This window comes from Anguilla rostrata, chromosome 3 (assembly GCF_018555375.3).
Source record: "Anguilla rostrata isolate EN2019 chromosome 3, ASM1855537v3, whole genome shotgun sequence".
In the NCBI taxonomy this organism is placed as follows: Eukaryota; Metazoa; Chordata; class Actinopteri; order Anguilliformes; family Anguillidae; genus Anguilla; species Anguilla rostrata.
The window spans coordinates 12,305,522-12,321,275 of record NC_057935.1 but is presented as its reverse complement, the minus strand read 5'-3'; the positions used below and the strand labels follow the sequence as shown (position 1 = coordinate 12,321,275).

The 15,754-nt window shown below is 48.5% G+C and overlaps 1 protein-coding gene across 1 annotated transcript in view; it reads left to right on the top strand.

The window, feature by feature from the left end:
• LOC135250191 (integrator complex subunit 6-like) overlaps window positions 1-15,187 on the top strand; it is a 22,335-nt gene extending 7,148 nt beyond the window's left edge. The window contains exons 3-18 of the mRNA XM_064326243.1: window positions 597-746; window positions 939-1,028; window positions 1,474-1,657; window positions 2,095-2,223; window positions 2,735-2,898; window positions 5,915-6,067; window positions 7,738-7,870; window positions 8,209-8,303; window positions 9,158-9,268; window positions 9,522-9,737; window positions 10,192-10,318; window positions 10,719-10,861; window positions 11,293-11,521; window positions 11,881-12,261; window positions 12,365-12,458; window positions 13,160-15,187. Coding sequence (XP_064182313.1) covers window positions 597-746; window positions 939-1,028; window positions 1,474-1,657; window positions 2,095-2,223; window positions 2,735-2,898; window positions 5,915-6,067; window positions 7,738-7,870; window positions 8,209-8,303; window positions 9,158-9,268; window positions 9,522-9,737; window positions 10,192-10,318; window positions 10,719-10,861; window positions 11,293-11,521; window positions 11,881-12,261; window positions 12,365-12,458; window positions 13,160-13,262 — 2,502 coding nt within the window. The 3' untranslated portion in view covers window positions 13,263-15,187. The remainder of the gene's footprint in view (window positions 1-596; window positions 747-938; window positions 1,029-1,473; window positions 1,658-2,094; window positions 2,224-2,734; window positions 2,899-5,914; window positions 6,068-7,737; window positions 7,871-8,208; window positions 8,304-9,157; window positions 9,269-9,521; window positions 9,738-10,191; window positions 10,319-10,718; window positions 10,862-11,292; window positions 11,522-11,880; window positions 12,262-12,364; window positions 12,459-13,159) is intronic.
• The last annotated feature ends 567 nt before the right edge of the window (window positions 15,188-15,754 follow it).

Sequence of the window (15,754 nt, the reverse complement as noted above, 5' to 3'; positions counted from 1 at the left end):
CGGTAATGTGCTCTGTTACAGAGAGGTGTAACGTGCTCTCTTACAGTGATGTGTAATGTGTTGTGTTGCAGTAATGTGCTCTGTCACAGAGAGGTGTAACGTGCTCTGTCACAGAGAGGTGTAATGTGCTCTGTTACAGTGATGTGTAATGTGTTGTGTTGCAGTAATGTGCTCTGTCACAGTGATGTGTAATGTGCTCTGTCACAGAGAGGTGTAACGTGCTCTGTCACAGAGAGGTGTAATGTGCTGTGTTGCAGTAATGTGCTCTGTCACAGTGATGTGTAATGCGCTGTGTTGCAGTAATGTGCTCTGTGACAGAGAGGTGTAATGTGCTCTGTTACAGTGAGGTGTAATGCGCTGTGTTGCAGTAATGTGCTCTGTTACAGTGAGGTGTAATGCGCTGTGTTGCAGTAATGTGCTCTGTCACAGTGAGTTGTAATGCGCTGTGTTGCAGTAATGTGCTCTGTTACAGTGATGTGTAATGTGCTCTGTCACAGTGAGGTGTAATGCGCTGTGTTGCAGTAATGTGCTCTGTTACAGTGATGTGTAAGGTACAGCGTGGTGTAAAGCTCTCTCTCCCTGTCCCTGTATTGCAGGCGGGCTGGAAGGAGAACCACGCCACCTTCATGAGCGAGCTGAAGAACCTGCAGGCCTCGGGCCTGACCACGCTGGGCCACGCCCTCCGCGCCGCCTTCGACCTGCTCAACCTCAACCGCCTCGTCTCCGGGATCGACAACTACGGACAGGTACTGCGCTCCTTCCATTTCTCTCTCCCTCGTTCTCTCCCTCCATCAATCTCCCTCTCTATCTCTTGATCCCACTTTCCTTCTGTCTCTCTCTCCCCCGTTCTGTCTCCATCCATCTCTATTTCTGTTGATCTTTATCTCTCTCCCCCTCAATCTCACTCTCTCTCTCTCTCTCTCTCTCTCTCTCCTCAGGGCCGGAACCCCTTCTTCCTGGAGCCCTCTGTGATCATCACCATCACCGACGGCAACAAGCTGACGCACACGTCCGGCGTGCCCGATGAGGTGAGAGATGGGTCCTCAGAGCTGCATTCACACGGGCAGCACTGTGGAGTCAGCCACTGAAACGCTCCAGAATCTCCCCTTTACACATTTAATCTCCGCTGTTTAATGAAGTGGGGTAATGGACTGAGGATAATGGGTGGATAATAGATAATGATAATGAACAGACTGGACCATAGGTGAGAATGCTGAGGTGGCCAGGCCCCACAGGCTACTGTAGCTTTTACTTCACTAAAACAGTATCATTATCAGTCTCATTATCTCGTGTATATGGTGCAATAAAAGAGACCACAAGCCTTGTAATGTGTTAACAGCACCTGCTGACACGATTAGGAATATGTTTTTTCTGACCTCCTCCGCCTCCCCCTCCTCCACCTCTTCCTCCTCCTCCTTCACCTCTTCCTCCTCCTCCTCCACCCCCTCCTCCTCCTACGCCTCCCCCGAGCAGCTGCACCTCCCGCTGAACTCGCCCCTGCCGGGCAGCGAGCTGACCAAGGAGCCGTTCCGCTGGGACCAGCGCCTGTTCGCCCTGGTGCTGCGCCTCCCGGGCGCGGCCGCGCTGGACAGCGAGCAGCTGGGCAGCGTGCCCACCGACGAGTCGGCCATCACCCAGATGTGTGAGGTCACCGGAGGTACCGCCCCGCGCCGTAGCCCGGCAACCGCGCCTCGTCACCCGCGGCCCCTAACGACGGCCTGTAACCGTGGTGCACGACCCCTGGCCCATAATGCAAACTCAGCCCTGGGCGGGGACAGGGGCCGTGGGCCGTGAGCTGTTCTCTGATGGGTCAGTCATGTGACCAAACGGAAGGGGGAGCTCTGTATATTCTTCAATGCCTTGTGTGTGTGTGTGTGTGTGTGTCTGCGTGAGACCTCTGTGTCTTCTCAATTCAATTTCACTTCAATTCAGCATGCTTTATTGTCATGGAATACATATAGTACATATTGCCAAAGCAAACAAGAAACATACAAGACAAGTTGTAAGTAAAATATTACATTTACAATTAGAGTTCAAGTAAGATAGTAAAGTAGTAATTAGTGTCCTGTCTCTCTCTCTGACTCTCTCTTCCAGGCCGGTCCTATTGTGTGCGCACCCAGAGGATGCTGAATCAGTGTCTGGAGTCTCTGGTGCAGAAGGTTCTGAGCGGCGTGGTCATTAACTTTGAGAAAACGGGGCCTGATCCGCCTCTGGTGGGCGAAGGTAGGCCCAAAGCGGGAGACGTCACTCACAATGTAACGTCAGTGAGGGAAAGACCGTTTCCTGTTGCAGTTACTCCAAATTTATTCAGTTATCGCAAATTCTGCAGGGTAACCAAATGGTCAGCTAATGACAGGAAGCTTCTCTTTCAATTAGTGCCAGTGTTGGTGATTACACAGAGGTTTCTTTGGTCCAAATAGCCTGTAGATTTTAAAATGAAAACAAGGACCAGCCACCCCAGGGCTCTACAGTGCCATGCTACTGAACTGGTGGGTCTATAGGAGGGGTTTATAGTCCTGCTAATGGTGGTGAACCATAGGATCTGCATGTTTTTGTTTTTACTCTAAAATCAGTGACCAGTTTGGCCCCAGTAAACCTGAGTAACAGTGATGCTATGGCCTGCTGGTCTGTGGAGTTTCTGTAATGCGTGGTGCTGAGTGGGCGGGGTCACGGACCCTGCGGTGGTTTCCATGGTGTTGGCGGCTCACCCGCTCCGTGCGCTCTGGCTCCGCAGACGGCCTGGCGGACCCGGCTCGGCCCGCGCCCCCCTTCGGCCCCCAGGCCTGGCACAGCTGCCACAAGCTCATCTACGTGCGGCCCAACCCCAAGACCGGGGTGCCCGTGGGCCACTGGCCCGTCCCAGAATCCTTCTGGCCCGACCAGAACTCCCCCACTCTGGTGAGTCTGATCCAGGCGTGTTCGTTCTGCGGCTGGGCTTTGTTAGAATCCAGGCGGTTCCAGTTACAGTCGGTCGGTTCAGGTTATTAGTCTAAATTCATCAATCGACAAATCCATGTTGAATATTGTGGGCTTTTTTTTTTTTTTACAGTACATGGATCGAATCGCCGTTCATTTCCTAAATTGACTGAATAGAAATGTAATTGACCTCCACCTTGATAAGGCAGTGGTGTCAGACTGCAGTACAGGCGAAGCTGCTGGCCAGGTACACTGCTTGTCACGTCATGTAGTAGAGGCAGAATCTCTGGGGGTTTTGAAGACCAGGCTTGATACGGTGCCAGATGCTATCTAGTTTGTAGTTAAACCAAGTACTAGGTACACTTTAGTGGTAGGTAAATTACATGCATTGTTTTGTGCTAAATGGCTTGTTATGTTATGTTATGTTATGTTATTAGGGCTGCGGTGTGTTTAACCTGAGTAACAAGCCCACATCTCTAACGACTGTTCTGCACTGCTGCATTTTGTAACGGGAAACCACATTGACCTCTGTTGTTTCTCACTGGCTTAAAGCTTTCTGTCTTTTTAAGGTGAAACCTGGCAGTGTTGTGGGTGCATAGTACATGTAAATGTGTATTATGGAAAACAAACAAAATTATATTTAAAAAAAAAGGGAATGTCGAAAAACTAACCAGAGTATGGAGTCATTTCGCTCTCCCTAAGCGTTGCTAGACTGGGGCTGTTCTCCTGCTGGCCGCTGGCCCTGTGGCTCGCAGTGGCTCCTGCGTTGCGCCGCTTGGCTCTCCTGTTCTGGGTGATCCGCAGAGGAGTAAACCTCTGCAGGAGCCCCTGGAGGCCTGGTCTCCCCCCTCGCTGCCAGCCTCAGGAACACAACTAGCCCCACTCCCACACGCTCTGCTTTCACTGGGGCCCTCGGAGCCAGGCTCTGATTGGCTGGCCTCGGGCCATTGGCGATGCGTGCCAGCTGAGGGAGGCATTGGCATTGCCATCTTCAGCTTCAGCACTGGCTGCTCTTCTCTTAGCTTGGTGCTCTCTGTCGCCCTCAAGTGACAAGACCACAGTACGGCACCTCTATAAACCTGCTATTAAATCCCTGTGGTTTTGCCCCGGAGAGCTGCACAGTGTGTTGGTTTTTCTTCTTCTTCCTCTTCATTGATGAATTTAGCGGTCGATCACATGATTAACCCGGCTTTTCAGATTTTTTTTGGGCCTGAATTGGAAGCTGAATGGAGTTGCAAACATAAGCCAAGCGCACTGCGGCTCTCCCAAGGGCAGAAGTGAATGCCGCTGTGTCACAAAGTGGGTCTGTGTATAGACTACTGCGCAGATGAGCTCAACCTGTGGGCTGCTTTAGAGGACACGAGCTGCAGACACAGGCAGGTACAGCACTGAGATAAAAAAACCCACAATATTCACCACACAGAACACTCAGGCTGCATACCAGTGAACATATCCAGCTTAAACTAGCTGCTGCGATCATAGCTGCACTCAAAGATTCCCTCTTTTTTTGGTCTTGTAAAGTGTGTTGTGTGTGTTCAGGTTATGTATTGTATCGTGTATCGTGGTTTCAATAATGTCTGTTGTTTGTCTCATAATACTGCCATCTAGCCACGTATGCCTCTTGGGGGACAAAGAAAGGTTCAGTGTATTGTTGTATTATATTATATTGCATTGTATTGTATTGCATTGTATTGTATTGTAATAGGGAGGATTACAGGTGCCAGTGTAAATAAGCAGCAGCTTGCTGTGAGCTTGCCGAGCTCAGGATTGTAAGAGGCGAGGGAAGGGCGTCTGTGCTGCTGAAATGCTTATCAGTGAGGCAGCTGTGCGGTTGATTTACCTGCGATGTTAGCGGTCAGCTGAAACGTACGCTCGTTGCCTGGGAGGAACCGTAATGTAGCTCCATGCCGCGAGATTAAATCTGTCGGGCAGCGAGGTGACCACCCGCGGATGAGAGAGGTCCCCGCGCGTGCGGGCGAACGATGATGTCATGCAGTGAGAGCTTTCGCCGTGTGACTGCGGGGACATCTCTCACAAAGGGCCTCGCTTTGCCTTTCGCTTCAAACGGAGTCCCATTATTTCTTCTGAAAGGGGTTTTAAAGTAAAAAAAAAAAAAAAAAGAAGCAGAAGCACCCCTCTGCTCAGCAGGTGAGCGCTTATGCTGAAGTGGGTTTCGTCATTCAGGCCACATGCACTGTTGAGGCTCCGTGGAAAGCTGGCACTGAGGACTAGGAGTTAAAGGAGTGTAGTTAACTGTTCCTAGAACTGTCCGTTGTTCAAATCTCTCGACAGTTTTCCACACAGGACAGTTTGGTGCATGTTGCTGTGTAGAATAATCTTCAAGGCTTTGACAAATTTAAAGCAAAGCCTCTCTCTCGCTCTCGCCCCCTCTCTCTCTCCCTGTGATAGAGAGACATTTGGCACTAAAAAGCAGGTTTGCTTTCTGCAGATCTAAGCTCTTCCCCCCCCCCGCTTTTTCGAAAATCATTTTTCTGTTGTTGGTTTTAAAGCATCCGTAAGCACAATGACTCAGTAGTCATCAGCACTGCAGTATCTTGCCTCAGTGATAGCTGAACGGCGATAGTCTGCCTTGGCAGACCCATGCAGGGTGATTGGCGCACCCGCGGTGACATCAGCATGCAGGACAGGAAGTGAATGTGATGTGTCAGAAAGAGAAGTTTGCCTCAGATCATACCGGACCACTTTTCTCACTTTTAGAAAGGTGTTCTGGCCGTCCTTGCACAAGCTCCTTCAGGAATTCGGTATCCAAAAATATGTAGATCCACAAGGGGGCGACAGCTGTCTGCCGTGACATTCTGCCAGTTTCGGAACGAAGCCAACCTAACTCTTTTGCTTCCTCAGCTGCTTCCATGAGGTTGAACTTTGTATGTTTTGTCTGACAGCGGAAAAATAGTGGCTCCTACATCCAGGGGGCAGTGATGGCTGTCCTGGAATAATCATTGCATGACCCCCGCCCCCCCTCCCCTCCTCCCCCCAGCCCCCACGCTCAGCCCATCCCGTGGTTCGGTTCTCCTGTGTGGACTGCGAGCCCATGGTGATCGACAAACTGCCGTTTGACAAGTACGAGCTGGAGCCCTCCCCCCTCACGCAGTACGTCCTGGAGAGGAAGTCCCCGCACATGTGCTGGCAGGTAGGGTCCACCGTGCAGCTTTTTAAGTGGGTACCTGGTGTAGGAGCCCATGTTAAATGGGCTCATGCTCACCCCCTCTATTGAAAATAAAGGTGATGGCACCCCAGTGATGTAATGGTTAGCCAGTGACATCCTCGTGCTCTGATGGTCAGTTAATGAATTACATCCTGGTGACCTATTGTCAGTTTGCCAATAGCAACCAATTGGTCCGTTCAATTCACCGGATGCCTCCTGGGGAATTAATGACAGTTAATCAATGACTGATGGGTAAACCGCTTTCCATAAGGTGAGAAACACACTTCAGAAATATCTCAGTAAAATGTCTCAATGGTAGATTCATAAAAAGTAGTAAGAGCTTAAAAAGGTTAGAAAAACATTTTTTAAGGTTTATAACAAGTGAAGTAATATGAAGTAATACAAAATTAGCCTCTTCTAATATTTTTCAGGGCTGGAAACAAAAGTAGTTACAGAAGGGCTGTTTGAGCAGTTAGCCACCGTACAGCAGCAGTATCGTTATGTGATATTTTTGTAGAAAAGGGAAGCGGGAGAGAATGTCTCTTAAAAACAGGATGGAGGTTCTGCTTTATAACCACAGACCGCTGATACAGCCCACCTTAAACACCCCTAGAGCTTCACTTGCAGAAGTCCAAAGTGTTAGGAAACATCTAGTGTCATTGTGTGAGATGCAGTATCTCAACACAGCTGCTTAACCTTTGGTGTACTGCTATTTTTTGTCATTTTTGTTCACATCGTATTATTTTTAGCTGCAGATACATGATTGGTTTTTGAAACCTTTTACAGCACAGGTGCCTCATCAGAATGTGTTGCGAAGGAATGCGAAGGTTGTCCCCTGAGTTGGAAGCAGATTGTAGTATAAAGTTTTATAATAAGGCATTGTGTCTGATTGGGCTATTTTAAGAGTCCCCAAAGTAATGGTGCCACTGCAGTATTGTAAAGCAAGTGGACCACTAGGTATTGTAAAACACAGCCTACTGGCTGTAAGTACGTATCCAAAACTATGAGGCCATACCGCCACCTTAACCAATCACCTGCCATTGATCCCGTGCCAGTTAAAGAATGACAAAGCAATCATCAACATGACAGTTAAAACAATGGCGTCCCAGTCATCTGCTTTCAGCCAGTCACCCTCAGATGAACCAGACCTGTTGTTATTGTTTCTGACAACCTTCACCAGCCGCAGAGCTGGCAGAGACGAACGGTGTTTGTGCTCCTGCAAAGGGCTCCCGCTGGGAGAAATATAAAAGATCCGCTTAACGGTTATGATCCCGTCTGCTCAGTGAGGGAGTCTCAGAGGGCTGGGAGAGAGAGACGGGGTCCCGGAAGAGCCCCTGAGCCTCAGCCCTCTGCCGTGCAGGGAATACAGTTTATGCACGCACAGGGGCGGCAGTGTAGTGTAATGGGTAAGGAACTGGTCTTGTAACCTAAATGTCGCAGGTTCGACTCCTGGGTAGGACACTGTCGTTGTACCTTTGAGCAAGGTACTTAACCTGCATTGCTTCTGTATATATCCAGCTGTCTGGATAAGAGTGTCTGCTAAATGCCTGTAATGTAATGTAATGTTATTACACTGTAAGAGGGACAGAGTTTATACACACACTTTTTCCACTGTATGAGGGGTAATTTATTCAGAGATTTGTCCTGTCATCCAGGTATTTGTGAACAGCAGCGGGAAGCACAACGACCTTGGCCAGCCCTTCGGCTACCTGAAGGCCAGCACCGCCCTCACCTGCGTTAACCTCTTCGTCATGCCTTACAACTACCCGGTCCTGTTACCACTCCTAGGTATGCGTGTGATCCGCGTGTGTCACTTCAGTTGGCTCGTTTGCTTTTGCATATCTTGCCACGGAGGTGGATTGTGGGAGAGCTGAAGGGTGCTCCTCTCTGATGGAATTGATGTCGCCAAGGTGCACGTAGTCAAAGCACCGCCATTTTTTAATTGAGCTCTTAAAAGAATCTGGGCAGTTGCCACCAAGTTGAAAATTGTTGACTCATCTTGAGTGTTGGCTTTAGACTGTAACTGCATGCTTCGTTATGTTTTTTTTTTTTGCCCATTGGTAATCTTTCCTTGCTCAGCAGTCTTTGGTTCCTGACATGTCCCCAATCCTGTTCTGTCCTTGCAGACGACCTGTTCAAAGTGCACAAACTGAAGCCAAACCTCAAGTGGCGGCAAGCCTTTGAGATCTACCTGAAGTCAATGCCTCCCTACTTCCTGCTGGTACTTTTTTTTTTTTTAATGCATTTGTTATGTTACACAGGAAAATACATTTTCCATCAAGGGCCTGATTTACTTAGCATGTGCAAAACCTTTTAGCACACACAAAACTAATAGCATAACCAGTGATCGGTGCAAAACAAATACGATGACCAATTATTAGTTATGTTATTGGTTTTGCCTATGCTAAAAAGTTTTCCTTGTGCTAACGGTCATAATAAAACAGGCCCCAAGTGTAGAGATGTTTTTATTGAAACTCCACAGTTTGAAAACTGTTAGTCAGCTAATCCAGTGTGTGGGGTAAAAGGCACAGAAGCAAATAGTTAAGGATATAAAACAGAGAGATAGGAAGAGTATGAAGGCACATTTACATACATATACTCACATACTATAAACTGAACATAACCCTATTTCTAAGGGGAAGGAGAAGGGCTGCTTTCTTGAATAGCTGTGTGTATGCACTTAAAAATGCATTATTATCCAGTCGAGGTTCTGAGACTGGATACCTACCCCAGTGCCCCTCAGTAAAATTCAGGGCAGCAGGCTTCGTTGTCTCTGCTAAACACTAGAGCTCGACTCTGTGGACTACTAGCAACAACAATAAAAGAAAGCTATTGACTTAGGTTTGTCTGTGACCTCAATTTCTTTTTCAGCTGAAGTGCTGCTCTTTGATCCTTGTTAGCTGTATTTACATCCAGTGAGTGTCTCCTCGGATGAGGGCATCTGTTAAACAGCCCAATGTACTGCGGTTGTGAATGTGTCCGCCCTCCCTAACATCGGCGCGCCAGCCTGTGCGTTCGCCGTGCGAACGCGTCGTGTGACTCTCCGGTTGAAAGATGCTCTGTTTCTCTCCGCAGCCTCTGAAGAAGGCGCTGAGGATGATGGGAGCGCCCAATCTGATCTCGGACAACATGGACTGTGGCCTGAGCTACAGCGTCATTTCCTACCTAAAGAAGCTGAGTCAGCAGGTGGGCCCCCTCCCTCTGCAGGCTCGCCTGAATTTTACTAATAATAATGGCAATAATAATAACAATACTTTTATTATTATACATTTCATATTGGAGCATGTTTCACATGAGAGCATTCAGCCGAAAGTAAAGTGAAGTGGAAATGTAATTGAAGTATACTGTCAAAATGATCAAGTAAAAATGACACGTGTTAAAAGCACAAAAAAGCAACAGAAAAAGTCAGTGCATGAAGTCTGACCCGGTTGCTCCTCAGGCGAAGATGGAGTCGGACCGGCTGATCGTGTCGGTGGGGAAGAAGCCCCCCCAGGAGACGGGGTTAAAGGTGAAGAACCACTCCAGCGGCCCATCTCTGGCCCTCCGCTGCGACTTCAAACAGCTGCTGCAGGGCATCACCGGGGAGACGCCCCTGCGCCTCGCCGACGTCAACCTCAAGGAGTTCGCCGGGTTCCAGATCGCGCTGCTCAACAAGGTACCATGGCGGTGTCTGCAAGGGTCGTGGGGCCCCATTTTAAGCTGAATGGTGTCAGGGTCACACCGTAGGACATAGTGGAGCCACATTCTCAACCTCAAACCGTGTGCTTGTCCATGGGAGATGCTCTCCTTGCATTGGCGCTAGCTCTCTCCTGCAGTACTGCGTGGACTGAATAGAGTCAAATGGTCATGTGCGCATGGGGAAGTGCATTGGAGAAGTGCACATGATTCAGCTGCAGTGGCCCATGCATGTGTGCGAGTCACAAGGGGCCCAACTGGTCTGAAATCTGAAGAGGAATATTTTAGAGGAAAGAAGGGAGAGATAGAATTTGAATGATAGAGCTTGAGCATGCATATGGGGTAAGTGTCTGTATAAGGGCAGAGCTGTGTGAAGATTTTTCATGGATGTTTCAGAAACCGATCACTGATTTCCCTCCGTCCCTCCCATCCAGGACGTAAAGCCGCAAGCCTACCGGAATGCCTTCGACATTCCCCGGCGGAACCTTCTGGATCAGCTGACGCGCATGCGCTCCAACCTCCTGCGTACCACACAGAAGCTCATCCGCGGGCAGGACGAAGGTACTGATCCACGCACGCAGCTCTGATGTTTGTGAAAATTGGTCAACCCAGTTTTCACAAACATTAATCATACGTATAGACTGACAAGATAGAACATGTCGTAGTTCTCAAATCCTTATTCGGGCCAATAGTAGATGCTCTTATCCAAAGCAATTTACACAGCTTACATTTTGTTTACATACAGTCCATTCATACTGAAGAAATTCTAATTAAGCTCTTAGCTCAAAGGTACAATGGCACCAATCTGTCTGGGAACTGACCCAACAACCTCTGAGTTCCTAGCCTAGCTGCTATACTACTCCCCTGAGATCCATGCAGCCTCTTTAAATTGATGAATTGAATATGGGTTCATTCCCTGAAATGAAATGGTGTCTCAGACGTGGAGTTCTCCGGTTCACAGACTACCTGCACAGCATCCCGGTGGGTCAGATGGGGAACTACCAGGAGTACCTGAAGATGATGCCGTCCCCCCTGCGGGAGATCGACCCGGACCAGCCCAAACGCCTGCACACCTTCGGGAACCCCTTCAAACAGGACAAGAAGGTGCACCCTCGCGCGCGTGCACACCGCCAAGCATTTCCTCTCTCTGGCGTTTAGATTTTAAAAGATCTTTCTAAATACTGGTCCAGCAAACATCACTATGGGCCGGTGTAGGGAACCCAAATGTGACTAGAATTTAAATTTAGAGTAAATTAAGCGATGGAAATCCGTTGATCTTTCTTTTATAATTGGGCATGTATGTTAACAAGGAAAGCATTAATATCTCAATAAGGTTAATGCATGGTCAAAATATTTTAATAAGCAGCTTTTAAAAAAGCTCAACTGGATTAGTTAGTCTTAAACTGGACCTGATGTAGAGTAATTTAATTCACACCTTCTTGAAAGCATTAATTTGTCCTGTAAATGTAATATTGCGCCTCTCTGTCTCTCTGTCTCCCCCCCTCTCTGTCCCTCTCCTGCCTTTCCTTACTCAGGGAATGATGATCGACGAAGCGGACGAGTTTGTGACGGGCCCCCAGAACAAGAAACGAGGGGGTGCGGGGGACCCGAACTCGGGGGCCACGCTGAAGAGGAGGCGGAGCATGTCCCCGTTGCTGCGCCGGCCGCAGACTCCGCCCATCATCACCAACCACGTGGTGGGGAAGGGGCCCTCGGGGGCCCTGGCGCAGCACAGCCTTATAAAGCCCATCCCGCTGCACAAAGGTGAGGCTGCCATGGCGGTGCCCGCAGCGACTCTGGGGGGAACAGGTTTCAGTCTCTGAGGTGCGATAGTGGAGTCTGAACAGGAGGACTAAAGCTGCATCACTGTGTGGTTAAACACATCACCTTCTGTGTAAGAATCCTTCAGATGTCACTGACCAACATTTTAGATCAGGAGTAGGCAACTCTGCACCAGGAATATTCAGAGATGTTCCTAGTTTTTTGTCCCATCCAAACCACAAAGAAATGGTAACTGTATTTGTCTATTTGTTGCTTTTTGAATGTGTTGCAACTGTGTTTGGCTAATATGTTGATAGAGCTTTTTTTCCCTTTGTTGATGTTTGTGGTATCTCCCCCTACAGGAGTGGAGGGGAACAGCGTGTCGGGGGTGGAGAGTAAAGGGGAGCGGATGCAGGCTGGAGAGGCAGCAGACGGCTGGCCCGGAGGACCGGACGAAGTTGGGACAGGGCTCCCCCTGGAGGACAGGCCTGGATTGGCGGTGGGCGAAGGCGGGGAGGACGGGGCGGGGCTGGAGGACAGGATGGAGGAGGACGGCCTCGATGTGAGGCCTCTGAGCCGGCCGGGGAACTGCGAGGAGCTGAGTCCTCCCGGCCTGCAGGGGGCGATGGACGACGCTGGCGCAGACCCGGCCGTTACCAGGATGGTCATCGTGCTTCCCCTGGAGGGCAACAACGCAGAGCTGCGCGCTCGAATCATTAAGGAGGTCCGGAAGCCAGGCCGCAGTGAGTACCTGAGGGGAAGCAGTGTGTCTAGATCAGCTGGACTTTGTCAAATTTAGTATAAAAGTTGTGACTGGTACTCAGAATTCGCACTCTGACTTGACAGATTTTGAGGCAATAATAAGGCTGCTGGAGGAAGTGAAGGGACCTCTGGACGTGCAGAGATACATCATCCATCACGCCATCAAGGAGGCAGCCAGGTATGCCCACCGCCACACTGCCCAGGCCAACACGCCTAGGAGCATTTACGCAATTACTACTATATGGAAGTAAACATTTCTCACTCTCTCTCTCAAATTCAAATTCAAATTCAAAATGCTTTATTGGCATGAAATACACTTGTACTTATTGCCAAAGCGTACACATAGAAACAGGAATAGGAAAAATTAAATACAAACAACAATGCAATCAACAGTGTGGCAATGGCCATAACGAGTAGGCTATACAACAACAACAATAACAATAAAAAATAATAATAATTGTGATTATAATAGTAATAATAATAATAATGTAGAAGAAAAAGGGATAGAAATTAATAAATAATTAAAATAAATATATTTGTCGTGGTCAACCAGTGTCCCTCAGATTATGGCAGGCCGAGATGTACTTTGCTGCTAGTGGAGCCGTTGGCCTTTCTCCTAGCAGGATTTGCATTTTTTCCTCTTTTGTTTGGGAAAGGAAGTCCTTTATAATTATAGAGAATTTGTTGAAATAATGTGTCCTAATTTCTGAATATTTTTCACAATGTAGGAGAAAGTGCATCTCTGTTTCCACCTCTCCTGTCTTACAGTGACCACATATACGTTGTTCTTTTGGTAACCATGTATTCCGGTGTCTGCCTTTTTCAATTGCAATTTCCTCTCTCTCTCTCTCTCTCTCTCACTCTCTCTCCTTCTCTCAGGTTTAAGAAGCGGGTTCTGATCCAGCAGCTGGAGCTGGCCATGGAGGAGATGGAGGAGAAGCAGCTGCTGTCTGCTGGTCTGAACAGCATCCACAGCAGATAGGGCTGGAGCAACGCTGAGGCTGAGACACGGAGCCTGAGAGGGGGAGAGACCTGGGGCTGCACACATGGTGGAGAGGAGAGAGAGGGAGAGAGGAGAGGAGAGAGAGAGAGAGAAAGAGAGAGAGAGGAGAGAGAGAAAGAGAGAGAGAGAGGAGAGGGTGGGAGAAAGGAGAGTGAGGGAGAGAGTAGAGGTAGGGAGAGAGGAGGAGGAGGGAGAGGGGAGAGGGAGAGAGAGACTCCACTCTCACACTCCCCACCTGGTAGCCAGCAGCAGCCCGGACTCTCAGGGTCCCCTCGCACACGGACGAGGAAGAGGAGGTGGAAGGGAAGCACCTGAGCCTTCCCCGCGGTGACAAACTCCGCCCCCGCCCGTCCGTCTGTCCAGCCGTCCCGGCGTCCGTGCGCGTGCTCCCGCTGAAGCCCCTCGCTGTAATGGGCGCAGTCTGCCGGGAGGCTGCCGGACCCAGGGCCCGGTCTTCAGCCTGCACCCCGAACCCCACGCTGGGCGTGTCTTACGGTACCTTCCTAACGAACGGGTCAGCAATAGAGGAGAAGGAGCGAGACCCAACCCAGCAAGTACCTGAAAGACAGACATTTACTCAGAAATGTGTGACCGGAGGGCTGGAGGCTGGGGGAGCTCAGCTGGAGAGCTCCTATTGGACGATACAGAGCAATGGGACCTATACAAGCTAGCAGCCTCAACAGCAGGGATCTCAAACGCCAGTGTCTGAGGGAGGTGCAGTGACTGCTGGTTTTATGAGCATTTCAGAGCTTAAATGCTGAATTTAAGTCAGTGAAAAGGAGCCACAACATCCTGAGAGCAGATACTGCTGGCCCTCTAAGACTGGAGTTTGAGATCCCTGCTGCACACAGCTGAGTTTTCATTCTCCTCTTTCCCGTCCTTAAGGGGGAAGGCACTGACATATTACATATTAAAGGGAGAGGGGAAAACAGGTCAATATGTTTGCAGGTAGGAGGGCCTCACAAACACACAGACGACGGGGCCCGGGAATCTTATCTACCTCAGTTTTTTAAAAGTGTGGTGTAATTTTTTATTATGTTTTCATTTATTGATATCTGTCTCCATGTCCTTTGGGAGTGAAGTGTGGTGTCGGTTGGCCCTTCTGGACAACAAACGTGACAAGACGTTCCTCTCAATCAACATCTACCAAAAACCGGTGTCTGTTGGTTTTCGGTGTGTTTCAGCACTTAAGAGTGATTCATTCAAGCCATTGATTGGCTGAAGATTTCACACAATCCTTTTCCAAGGCTGTGACTGGCTGCTAATTGAGAAGAACCAGTGGCACTCCATGACTGGAGTTTTGACACCCCCACTCTAAATCATATTTGCAACAGTTCAGGCATGCTTAAAAGCAATAGTATCACAGCACCATTTTTATGAACATTATTCTCTTCCCTTCCCAACTCAGTTAAGGGTAAAACTAATGGTAAAAGGTATGTACAGCCAATCTGTCACCTGAGAAATCTGTGCAGGTTGTCAGAGAGTCCAACCCGCTCACCTTTGTCTCACTTGCAGCTCACAGCATCCCCTAATTGGTCAAATTTTGTGGGGTCATTTAGAATCTCTGCAGCCCGTGTCATCGGGCACCTGTTCCTGATTGGACGCCTGCAAACAATCCATTCAACAAATCGACAGATGCAAAGCTACCTGCTTCTTCTGTTTATCTTTTCTTTGGGTTTTATTTTTAAAAGAAAAAGATGTATACTACTTTCTAAATGTTCATACATGCAAAAATCAAGAGGTTATTTTTGGACAGTATTCTTTCAGAGCATAAAAATGGAAATATTTTAAAAGAGAAAAAAGTTGTATAAAGAACATTTTTTAGTGTTATATATAAAATGGAACATTTTATGATTTTTTTTAAAGAAACAAAAATGAATAAACAGCAGAAAGGTACGAAATGAGTTCAACGGTGTCGTTACATTTGTCTAATATGCTCGGTCGCTTGTTCTCTACCTCAATTTCACATAAACAAGTGGTAATCCAAAATGGCAGTTCTCTTGCCAGTGATTCACATTTCCCTTTTTTGATTTCACCCACAATAATGTGAAGACATTAATAGTAAGTCTTATGTTGTAATGTGGTTGAGTGACTTGCAGGTGTGCCACATGCCAAAACCAGGTCACACAGTTTTTTGTGAAATTTTGAGTGAAAGGTTTACAGACCCTGCAGTTGCCAGACCAGAAGACCAGTTGTACGTGAGCTCATGTCCGATATCCATGCTCATCAGTAGTCTTACAGGGCAAGGCTCCGTTTACCCCACACTGAGTGAAGCTGCAGTACCATGTACTCTCAGTCCCTGACTAATTGTGAACCAGCTGCAAGACACTGCTTTCCAAACATGTCCGTGGTGTGCTGCGATGACTCATTCATTTTTTGGGGTTCATGAAGCCTCAGATGTTCCAGCACCACAGGCTCATTACGTGCTCCAGCTCAGTGCCGGCCCTCCATCACTGGGGTGATGGGAGCAG